The sequence below is a fragment of the Neomonachus schauinslandi genome, chromosome 9 (genome assembly GCF_002201575.2).
Source record: "Neomonachus schauinslandi chromosome 9, ASM220157v2, whole genome shotgun sequence".
Lineage (NCBI taxonomy): Eukaryota > Metazoa > Chordata > Mammalia > Carnivora > Phocidae > Neomonachus > Neomonachus schauinslandi.
In genome coordinates, this window is record NC_058411.1 from 40,588,520 (window position 1) to 40,601,277 (window position 12,758).

Here is a 12,758-nt window from a genome sequence, read left to right on the forward strand (position 1 = left end):
TTTAATGCTTCTCTGAAAATAAAGACATCTCATTTTGCCTTCCCCACATATTATTTCATAAAGTGATCTCCACTCTCTTCATAATGAACTCAATTATTTGCAATAGATAATTACTGTTAAAAGTAATTGTTCCATTAAAAACTTACCAAAAAATCTCCTTAATGCATTATTTTATACCCCTGTATACAGTAAAGCAAATTGTTTTTAACAAATTTTGTTACTTGGATATATTAATTTCCAGATTCAGCATCTTTATACGATTAACATCCTTAATAACATAAAGATGCTACCTAGCCTCCAAAGCTGCTTGTGGACTTGAGAAGTGCTCCACCACACACACCCAGCCCCTTGTAACTTAAGCTTTAGGATTCAGATAGCCCCAATTAGAACTCAAAATGTACAATTATTAGCTTAAAATGAAAAGTATCATGTATCTATGTAAAAAGAGTTGTGTATCTGTCACTGAATAGCTATGTGACATGGACAAGTCATTTAACCTCACTCAACTTCATCTGTAAAATGAGATGTCATTGGGCGCCTGGGTGGCTCAGTTGGTTAGGCGACTGCCTTCGGCTCAGGTCATGATCCTGGAGTCCCGGGATCGAGTCCCACATCGGGCTCCCTGCTCAGCAGGGAGTCTGCTTCTCCCTCTGACCCTCCTCCCTCTCATGCTCTCTGTCTCTCATTCTCTCTCTTGCAAATAAATAAAATCTTTAAAAAAATTTTTAAAAAAATGAGATGTCACATATAACAAAGGACACACATGAGAACACTGGGAACTTTTTCAAAATATACAGGTCTAGGCCTCTAACTGGCCACACACGTGCACACCATACAACTCTCATGACCTACCAAATCCATCTATCAGAGGATGGAACCAGCATGCATATTTTTTAAAACCTCCCCCAGTGAATTTAATATACAGTCCTAGTTTACATCACTTCAAGTGGTTGCTTTACAGGAACTTCTAGCATTATGATTATAAAGGGACAGAAGGACGTGACTTTTCAAAAATAGACCAATCTCTCTGTTTTCATCATGATCATGTATAATGATACCAATGGAAAGGTAATAATGCCACCAGACTTTACTTTCAGATTTACCCAACACCTTGAAACTACTGAAACATGGACAAAGTACATGAAAAAATTGCATTTCAAGACGTGGGACATCAGGTAACAAAAGACGGTGATCCCTGAGAGATGGAAACGAATCAGGAGAGCCCTGTGACTGCTCCACCTCACTGGAGTTTCCAGGCTGGAGTTTCCAGGCTGTGGCACAGGAGGGAGAATGCAGGCAGAGCTCAGCGGCCCCCTGAACTGAGAAGACGGGGCTGAAATTCCAAGAAGCCAAGACAGCTAGAGTTCGTAAGACAGGCTCCCAGAAAAGCGAAAGCTGCACAGGGAGAGAACTCTGGAGACCTGCAGAGGGTCCCCTTTGAGCACTGAATACTGATCAGCACATGCATGTGAGGTAACCACATGAGGCTGGACAAAGGACTGGCTCCAACACTGTCCATGTGTACACAGGCTGGAATAATAGCTCTTCCTACCGGGTGGGCTGGAAGACCACATTTAATGAGGCATTGGCTGGAGTGCCTAGAAGGGTCTTGCCTCCACAATAGGGAACAAATAGCCCTAGAGTGAGTACTGCTCTGGTCTTGCCTCATGAATCTTTAAAGCAAGACTCAAAAGGGTAAAACTGTCTTTAGGCGATTTAACCATATGCTTGCGCAAAGCCCAAAACTCTTTGCAGATTCCTGTAATTCCTGTAAAATATAACTCCTATAAAACATAGGTGCAAAAGCCAACACAAAATTTTAGTATATGTGCTGCCGAAGCGAGCACCCAACACAAAATTTTAGCAGATCAAATTAAACAGATTTTCTTAAAAAGTTTACCATATATCTACCACATATCTATCCATTCCACTCCTAGGTATTTGCCCAAGAGAAATGAAAGCATATGTCCACATAAAACTTGAACACAAATGTTCATAGTTGCTTTGTGATAGCCAAAACTAGAATAAACCTAAATGTCCATTGACAGGTGAATAGACAAATTGTAGTACATCCATACAACACATTACTACACAGCAATAAAAAGGAACAAACTATGATACACACTACAACACAGATGAATCTCAAAATAATTATGCTGAGGGGCGCCTGGGTGGCTCAGTCGTTAAGCATCTGCCTTCGGCTCAGGTCATGGTCCCAGGATCCTGGGATCGAGCCCCGCATCGGGCTCCCTCCTGGGGGAGGGGGGAAGCCTGCTTCTCCCTCTCCCACTCCCCCTGCTTGTGTTCCCTCTCTCGCTATGTCTCTCTCTGTCAAATAAATAAATAAAATCTTTAAAAAAAAAAAATCATGCTGAGTTAAAGCAACCAGGAAAAAAAAAAGAATATATACCATGTGATTCCATTTCTGTTATTTTGGAAAATGCAAACTAACTATAGCTACAGAAAGTAGACCAGCAGTGTGGTAGATATGTGGGGGATGAGAGGACTGATAAGATATGAGGAGGAGGGATTACAAAAGGGCACGAGGAAACTTTGGGGAGTGATGGATGATGGTATGTTCATTATCTTGATTGTAGCAATGGCTTTACAGATATATACATATGTCAAAAATTATCAAACTTTTAAAAAAAGAGCAACAATAACAGCAATGCTTAGCAAAGGCTATAGATAAATGTAGATGAAAGTTGAGTACAACTACCTTCCCTTGCTTAGGTGGTTAAAAATATATATAAAAAGTAAAGATTTCTATTCCTTAGTAGTATTTCAAAAGAAAATTCCTATTATCATTTCTATATGATATTTATATGTAGATATGTAATAATTGATAGTATATATATTGTAATACTAATTGATATTACATATTATGAAAATTATATATAATATATAATTTAATATATAAACATATATATATATACACACACATATATATATGACCTGAGCTGAGATCAAGAGTTGGTCATTTAACCAACTGAGCCACCCAGGCACCCCTATAATTATATATATATATATATATATATTCTTAAAGATTTATTTATTTATTTGAGAGAATGACCAAGCAAGAAAGAGAGTGAGGGGAGGGGCAGAGGGGGACAGAGGAGAGAGAGAGACACAGAGAGAGAGAGAGAGAGAGAATATCCTCAAGCAGACTTCCCGCTGGGTGCAGAGCCCAACATGGGGCTCCATCCCAGGACCCTGAGATCATGACCTGAGCCAAAATCAAGAGTCAGGTGCTTAACCAACTGAGCCACCCAGTAGCCCCTGTAATCATGTTTTTAAATGCCAACTTTTTCTTCCATAGAGCTAGGTAATAACTAGGAAGTGCTGGTACTACTTTGTCCTATTTCAGTTTCTTTTTCTTATGCCAATAAATTCAATTATTTTTAGCACAAAGAATTATAATCCTGATTAGGGAAAAATAACAAGTATATCATAAGAGAGCAAGTTTAAACAGATAAAGCCCTGTCTGAAATATTATAAAGGCACTATACCCATATGACAATTTGCATTGAGCTAAATTTTCATTACATAATTACATTAACTGTACTTTTCAAGTACTGGAGCCACAGAGGTTAATAATTTTCTTTTCATTCTCACAATTATAATGAAATGTGCAAATATGATAATGAAATGTGCAAGAAGCCTTAAATTCCTTCATGGATATTTTATTAAATTTTATACCTGTAACTCAAATATCTGAGAAAAAACCCTGATCAATGGCAACAAATTCATCAAAATATTCTTTGTGTCAGAATTCAATATGGAGCCAATAATTTCTTACCATTTCAAGGGCATCATGCAGAGTACTGGATAAGCTATCATTTAGGTTCATCAAATACAGTCCTTCATCTCCTAAAACTAGAAATTACATTATAAAAATTTAGAAAACAGAAGAAACATAAATTTCATAAACAATCTTACCATAAAGCCATAGAACATTACATTTGACCATACAATAAAAATACTGTTCATAAATAATTCACAAGCTACTCAATCTCACCAGTTTTTTTAAAAGTACATTTTATAACAAAGATGAGATTTTTGTTTTACCTATCAGCTGTCAGAAATTTAAAAAAAACTATAGATATCAATGGTAACTATGAAATTGAGAAAGAGGCACTCCTAAATACTACTGATGTAATTAAAAACTGCTTAAAATTAAAAACTGGTTAACCTTTCTAAAGAGCATGTTGGCAATGTATCACTATTTTAAAGGTGCATATTCTTTTTTTTTTTTAAAGATTTTATTTATTTACTCATGAGAGATAGAGAGAGAGAGGCAGAGGCAGAGGGAGAAGCAGGCTCTCCGCTGAGCAGAGAGCCCGATGCGGGACTCGATCCCAGGACCCTGGGATCATGACCTGAGCTGAAGGCAGACGCTTAACCGACTGAGCCACCCAGGCGTCCCTATAGTATGATCCTATTTTTAAAGGTAAAAGTACACACACACACACACACACACACGTATTTAGGTATCTATATATGCATAGAAAAAAACAGACTGGAAGGGTATACCCCAAACTATTAAGAGTATTATTTCTGGAAGGTGAGATTTATGAGCAAGATTTTACTTTCTGAAGTTAAGGCACAGAAAAGTTACTTTGCAGAGTCCATATTCTTTCTATTATACCATGTTTAATCTTGAAAATTAAGTAAAAACACTAGACATAGAAAAGTATTAGAAATTATCATAATGTAACCAGTGAAATCAATTGATACAAGTTAACTTACTCTTGGGAGCCACTCTTTGACCACAGTTAAATAAAATCTCTCCTTCAGAGATGGGTCTATCTAAAGTCTCGGTTTCAGTGACAGTAATGCTCAAGGTGCTCTCCGTTGTTGATGAATCAGAACCTGGCATCTGTGTGGGGGAAGGGGCCTTGGTGCCAGGAGGAAGTAGCGTAAATGGAACTGGAGGTTCTGGAGATGCAGGCTGAGCAGGGAAATCCACACCCTCAGGTTCTTCATCCTTGGCCACAGACATTACGCTAAGAAGAAAAAGACATATTTTGAATTTATTAGGTCACTGAAGGCCTATATTAATTTTTATATTTTAAAAACCTGATTCAAAGATCTCCTTTAGCAAAGTGTTTCTATAATCTGCACTACTATAATTACCAAGATTTATTTTTCCAAAATTGTTTTCATGCTTTAATCATAGACCATCTTGAAAGTTCTACCATCTCTAAAATAAATCTGTACAGTAATATAAAAGTTAACTGATCAGTGTGAAGAATATTCACTCTGAGGAGAAATCATTTTCTATTTTACTAACAATATTATAACAATACATATTTTAATCTGTTTCACAAAAAATGTTTTAAAAAAGAATTGAAGGCATAAATAAATCTGGTAAAAATTTTAAAAACTTTAAAGTTTATGAAACTTCTTTCTACTAAAGTATAAAATAGCTTGTGGTTTATAAAGCTTCATCATTTCTGATGTTTTCAATGGATCCTTCGTGTCAACTTAAGATGAAATGCAGTTTCTGAAAGTGAATATGTTATCATTTACATAGCTCTTGGGTGAAGTTCTTCTTGAAGAGAGTTAGGATTCTCTTCTTCCAGTGGCAGGTCTCCATCACTCCATGGCTTAGGAAGCTCTGGGTCTGACAGCTTCAATTTATCGATGGAAATCTCTGACAAAGTTGGGGAAAAAGCTGCTGCAGGAGAAGGTGTCATAGTAGGGGTAACCGCTGGAGTATTAACAAGTGTGATGGCAGGCGTATCATTTCCTAAAGATTTTTTGTTTAAAAAGAAATTTAAAAAGTCAATAAACAACTCCATAGAAAGGCAAGATATGTTGCTTCAGGGATTTCTTAACATTTTGGTGTACAAATAATGGCAATAATCATTAATAATAATAATAATGGCCATTAATGGGAAAATGCCCAAATTAATTTAGTAAAGTATAAGAAAATAATCTTGAAAAGACCTATCACTTTTACACTGCCATGAACTTAAAAGTAGTCTTTTTTAAAAAATATTTTTTTTATTTATTGGAGAGAGAGAGCATGAGTGGGGTAAGGGGCAGAGAGAGAAGCAGACTCCCCGCTGAGCAGGGAGCCCGATGCAGGACCCTGGCTGGGATCATGACCTGAGCTGAAGGCAGACGCTTAACCGACTGAGCCAACCAGGCGCCCCGAAATTAAAAGTAGTCTAAGTGTGTATTAGATCCTATACTTTAACTGTTTTTTTTTTTTAAGATGTTTTATTTTTTTAAGTAACCTCTAAGCCCAATGTGGGGCTCAAACTTATAACCCTGAGATCAAGAGTCGCATGCTCTACTAACTGAGGCAGCCAGGTACCCTACCCCTAGATCATATACTTTAAAAAGTGGCAACCAATTTCTTAGTTTCCTTGCAAGAAAAAATGATTTATTAAAACCTAATAAGCAAAAGGTATGTGCATATTAATCTATAAAACATAAAATAAACCATGTAATCTTATGTAATAGTTATTAGATAAAAACTGATGTACAGAAATAAGGTTTCTACCTTTTTCAGCAAGTATTTCTTTTGCAGGAATAGCTAAATCATGATCTGAATTACAGGGAGAAGAATCTGGAGTTTTTACTAACACAAGCTCCTTAGGAGGTGATGAAGGTGAGTGAGGAGGAGTTGGCTGTGGGGTAGCCACTGGGGTACATACTCTTGCCTAAAATAAATAAAACAAGATATCAATAATCACCCAAGATATTATAATCACCCAAATAAAGATAATGTAAAACAATGAAATGAGCTCATTCAGAGATTACAGAGAATTTAAATGAATGGGGAAGAAACGGAGCCCTACCTTGAACTTCTAGCTGTTAGTTTCAAGACTAGCCTGCAGAAACCCTCAGGCTATTGAAATAGCTCTGCCTCTGAAGTAGACCCCAAAGAAATCTAAGGCTCTCTCTTCTAATATAGAGAGGAAGATACAGTGAATATACAGCTGAAGATCAAATGCAAACACAAGCTGGGTAGGCCATGTAACAGAAAGGAAGTATTTTAACTGACAAGGTATCAAAGAGCAGCCTTTTAGCACAAAAGAACAGAGCTTGTAAAAAGCAATGGAAAGATAAGAAAAAGCAGGGGGGGATGAAATGAAGACAATATGGAGATGGAAAGGACTGAGGAAGGAAAAAGTAAACACTTTAAAATGGATTTGTAAAATAGGTAATTATTCAAATTCAAAAAGGTACAAAAGAAAGATAGTGTGAATTAAGTCTCCTTTCCTGGCCATATCCTATCTACCTAATTCCCTTCCCTAGAGTCATCAAACATAATTTCATATGTGTATAGATTATCTGTGGGATAACTTCCTAAAAGTGGGACTGCTTGGTTAAAGGGTTAATTGTATTTTTAATTTGAATACATACTGTCAAATTTCCCTCTGCAGGGTTTTATTATTGTACACTAACCACAAGAAGGTATGTGAATTCCCTTTTCCCCAAGGTTTTCTACACAATGTCATTATCAAACTTCTGGTGTTTTACCAATCTAATAAGTAAAAATGAGGTTTCAGTGATTTTTTTCCTTATTATCAGTGATACTGACCATCTTTTTATATGTATATGGGCCATTTGTATTTCTTTTGTGTGTGTGAACTGTCTAGACATGTCTTTTACCTATTTTTTCAAATACATTGTCTTTTTTCTTCTCATTCTAAAACATCTGTATACAGGAGGGTAATTAGCCTTTATTTTGATTATGAGTTGAAAATTGATATGCAATTTTAAAACCATGAAGCATATTAGAAATTCTACGGCACTGCTTAATAATTAGCATATTCTCAGCCTTTATTTCTTTCCTCTTGACTACATAAAACAACAGCATAAGAGCACTGTTTTCAAATATAATGCTACTGACCATCATCATGAGAGAATTTGAAGGTATTCTAACTAGTATTGGTAATGGATAATGATGATAAACAATTAGTTATTGAGTACCAAATTCCAGGCACTAGATGAAGCTCTTTTCATTCATCATCTCACTATATTTTCCACAAAATCTTGGCTAAGATGATAACAGTATCATAAAGATGGCAATTCTCTCCAAATTAAACCAATCAAAATCGGATCAATTCCCAAAAAAATCCTCAAAAAATCTTTCATGGCACTTGAAAACTAAATTGTAATATATATTTGGAAGATCAAAGGACCAAGAAAAGTCATGACAATTCTGAAGATAATGAACAATATGGCAGTGGGGAAAGGGAGCTTGCCCTCCCAGATACTCAGTAAGCAGATTTTGGTAAAGTCCTGGTTATTTAAACTCTATGTATTTTCTCTATTATACATATGAAACTAAAGCAACAGAGCGGAGGATTCAAATTCAGATCTTCCCAAGTCTATGCTCTTAACAACTGTATATACTGCCTATTTATACTGAATTTTTTACATTTTCTCATTCAGTCACTCTCATGAGAGTATATGCAGTATATGGGCAGAAAACATACCAACGTTAATTAGCACAGAGAAAGCCATAACCCTGACAACATCTGCACCGCATGCATGACCAATTAGCTAAAAAAGCACAGACCAAAACTATGTACCTAATCTCTGGTACACTAATCACATCATGCCAATTACATTATACCAATCTCTATAAAATTCAAATATGTAACTTTGTTTATACCTCAAATGAGGTAGTTTAAATGTTTCACCTATATAAAATGCTGCCCTCATGATCTATAGAATCAGAAGTGACTACAAAGTTTTAAACATCTGGTAGTAGTATAGAGTCTATTTTGGTTTTGTATAATTCCACGTACCTATAATAGGTTCGAAACCATTTAGCATAGTAAGGGTGATGAAACAAACAACAAAAGTGCCTAAAACATATTTCCTTTTGAAGATTAAAAATAGCAGTTTATATAATAACCCAAAGTAATGTGTGAACATTGGCTATATCTTGAATTTTAAAAAAATCTATAAAGGATATTTTTTGAACAAAAGGGAAATTCGAATATGGACTCTATATTACATAGTACTAACATATCAATGTTAAATTTCTTCAGGAGTATAATGATGGCATTTTGATTATGTAATAAAGTATCTTGTTCTTAGGAGATACTGCTGCTTTCAGAAGTGAAATGTCATAATATCTGCAACTTTCAAATGATTTTTAAAGAATATATAACATATAAAGACATAAAATATGTCAAAAAGTTATCAATTGGTAAATATTAGATAAAGGGTATACAGACATTCATTGTATTATACTTCCAACTTTTCTATAGATTTAAAAGTTAAATGCTGGGGAAAATAATACTATAATATCATAGCAACAACAACAAAAAAATCAATCTCCACCACAAACTATGATCTTATTGTGATACCTAATTTAAAATTTGTCCATCTTACTGTTTTTTAATAAATGTATCAAAAATTCCCCAGGACTCCAAGTCATGAAAGGAGAGTCACTCCTACCGGCAAGTATGTGTTGCTTGCTGAAACATCCCCAGAAACACTTGCAGCAACAGAACCTTGCTTCTTTGCTTCTCTGTCACCCAGCATGACAGCAATGGTCTCAGCAAGAGCCTCATTCACAAAATGGTTAATCATGTCTGAATTCACAGGAACCCCAGCATCAACAAAAAGCTGGAGGGCACCATTGCTTGTTCCTTCCACTAAAAAAAAAAAAAAAAAATTAAAGAAATGAAAATTTCAGAATAAGTGTGCAAGAAACATGCCTGCAATCCAAATCTTAATTCTTAAAATTTTAGAGATGCAAACATATGTGTATGATAACTCACATAATGAGCACCCTCTTTAACAAACCAAAAAGGGGAGGAAAACACCCAGATGAAAACTTTACTTACATGGCCTCTTCCCTACCACTTCAGAATTTAGTGATAAAAAGGACTTGTATCCACATCAAATGTTCTCATCTGAAAATAACCCACATTTTCAAGAACAGGGCAACAGGAAACCCTATGATAGATCTTGGTCAAAACACAAAGACACAGGGGTGCCTGGGTGGCTCAGTCGGTTGAGTGTCTACCTTCAGCTCAGGTCATGGTCCCAGGGTCCTGGGATCCAGCCCAGAGTTGGGCAACCTGCCCAGTGGGGAGCCTGCTTCTCCTCTGCCTCTCCCCCTGACTCGTGCTTTCTCTCTCTCTCTCAAATAAATAAAAATCTTTTAAATAAATAAATAAATAACAAAACACAAAGACCCAATGACTGTGGGGGATTTTAGAGAAATAATAGCTGCTTCATAAATGAAGACAAACCTTCCTTCCTTCTAGTTGCAGATACATCAGTTATTAACACTACAGGCTAATCCTACTCAAACTTTTATAGTAGTTTACATGCTTGACATCAGAAGCTATATAGGTATATTAATAATTCAAATAGGTTATAATTTTTACTTGTATGAATGTACATAAAATTGAGTAAAACTTCCTTAATAGACTTTACTAGACTTAAAGTGGGCTATATTTCTAAAGCTCTGCGTGGAAAACATGTAAACAATGATCAATACAATTTGATGCAGACATAACCTCTCTAAAGAGTATTCCTTAATTAGTACAACTAAGGCAGCAATATCCAGAATTCCCTAAAAAGTGGTTACAGGTGTCTTGAGATCACTTGTTGAGGGATAAGTAATAGCAATTTACTCTGAAGTTACCATAGCAAACACTATCAAATGTCAAATTTGTATTTGACAGTATATGTAGATACGTCTCCTTTTCAGTTCTTATAATTTATTGTTTCGGCATGATCAGAAATTAGAACATTTCTGTTATAAAGGCCAAAAAGCCGTACCCAGATATAGGCAAAAACAAAAGCAAACACACATGCTTTTAAATAGAAGAGAATAGGATCTAAATGTCCAATTTGGAAATTTTAAGATTTTCATCCAGGAAAACATAAATTTCCTCATAACTTTGTTGATCATTTTTTCCCTTCCTTCCAAAAGTGCTGAAAGAAAACCTGGGGTGGTAGCAGTGGAGGAGGCATTCAAGTTATACTAAACAGGAAGAATTAACTAAATGCAACAATAAATTGTATGGGGTGAGGGTACAGGCTATGGCTGGGTGGAGACGAGGAAAAATAAAGAAAATAGAACAAACAATAACTCCAAAGCTTTGGCGATTGGGCACTTGGAAAATTCTGATATTAATGTAAACAGAAACAAAGAAAGGGCAGGTTGGGCTAGAAAAACTTTGGACATGTCAAGTTTGGGATGCCAATGGAGCATCAAGTAGAATATTCATCAATAGAAAGAACTGCAAGTTTGCAGCCTAGATGTGTGGTTTAGGGGTGAGCAACTGAACAGGGAAAAAAAAAATGATGATGAAATTAAGTCCTAAAGAAATCAAAAAGATAGCAGAAACAACAACAGAATGGATTCTAAGAAACCAAAATGAGTAGGACATTTTAAGAATTAGAGGTGGCTGGGACGCCTGGGTGGCTCAGTCGTTAAGCGTCTGCCTTTGGCTCAGGTCATGATCCCAGGGTTCTGGGATTGAGCCCCACATCGGGCTCCCTGCTCCGCGGGAAGCCTGTTTCTCCCTCTCCCTCTGCCTCTGCTTGTGTTCCCTCTCTGGCTGTCTCTCTCTCTCTCTCTCTCTGTCAAATAAATAAATAAAATCTTAAAAAAAAAAAAGAATTAGAGGTGGTCAACAGCACCCACGCTAGACCCATGAGGGAAGATAAGGATTTGGAAAAAAAGGTTATTCTTGACAACCAAATTCTGTGAGAGAGGAGTTTCATTAGGGAAAGGGCAGAAAGCTCCATAAGGACTAAAGAGAAAGTGGGCAATGAGAAAGTATAAGCCATAAATATAGACTCTGAAGTCTAGGATTTGGGCAGTTAAAAGATAGTCCATGGAGGAAGAAAAGTAGGTAATTCTGGACCGGAGAGAAAGCAAAACAATAGAGGTAATGATACATAGGAATGTTTTAAAAAGAAGAAAAAGGGACACCTGGGTGGCTCAGTCAGTTAGGCGTCTGACTTTGGCTCAGGTCATGATCTCAGGGTCCTGGGACAGAACCCCTCATCAAGCCCTGCATCAGGCCCCTTGTCCGGCTCTGCTCTCAGTGGGGAGTCTGCCTGTTCCTCTCCTTTTCCCTCTGCCCCTCCGCCTGGTCATGCTTAGGCACACACTCTCTCTCTCTAATATATAAATAAAATCTTAAAAAAAGAAAAAAAGAACAAATTTGGAGAACTTACAAATCCAATTTCAAGACTTATTTGTATTTATTTATTTTAAAGATTCTATTTATTTATTTGACAGAGAGATACAGCGAGAGAGGGAACAAAAGCAGGGGGAGTGGGAGACGGAGAAGCAGGCTTCCTGCTGAGCAGGAAGCCCGATGCAATGCGGGGCTCCATCCCAGGACCCTGGGATCATGACCTAAGCTGAAGGCAGACACTTAACGACTGAGCCACCCAGGTGCCCCTAGACTTATTTTTAAATTACAATAATGTGGTATTGACATAAAAACAGACTTACAGATCAAGGGACAGAAAAAAAGCCCAGAAACAGATTCATACATATTTAGCCAACTGATTTTCAACAACAGTGTCAAAACAATTCATTGGGAGAAAGGATAATCTTTTCAAGAAATAATGCTAGAACAACTGGATATCTATATACTAAAAAAAAACTTCGTATATGGTGTCAAGTAGGGATCAAAGTTAACTCAACATGTACCATAGACCTAAATGCAGTCTGAAGCCATACATCATCTAGAAGAAAACATAGGAGAAAAGCTTAATGATTTTGAGAATCATAAATAATATGCCAA

General features: G+C 36.4%; 1 protein-coding gene across 1 annotated transcript in view; it reads right to left on the reverse strand.

Annotated features, from left to right (window-relative positions):
* KIAA0586 (KIAA0586 ortholog) overlaps positions 1–12,758 on the reverse strand; it is a 107,755-nt gene that overhangs the window by 48,779 nt on the left and 46,218 nt on the right. The window contains exons 22-26 of the mRNA XM_021701334.2: positions 9,433–9,632; positions 6,515–6,674; positions 5,533–5,752; positions 4,750–5,006; positions 3,800–3,876 (exon numbers count right to left, since the gene is read on the reverse strand). Coding sequence (XP_021557009.2) covers positions 3,800–3,876; positions 4,750–5,006; positions 5,533–5,752; positions 6,515–6,674; positions 9,433–9,632 — 914 coding nt within the window. The remainder of the gene's footprint in view (positions 1–3,799; positions 3,877–4,749; positions 5,007–5,532; positions 5,753–6,514; positions 6,675–9,432; positions 9,633–12,758) is intronic.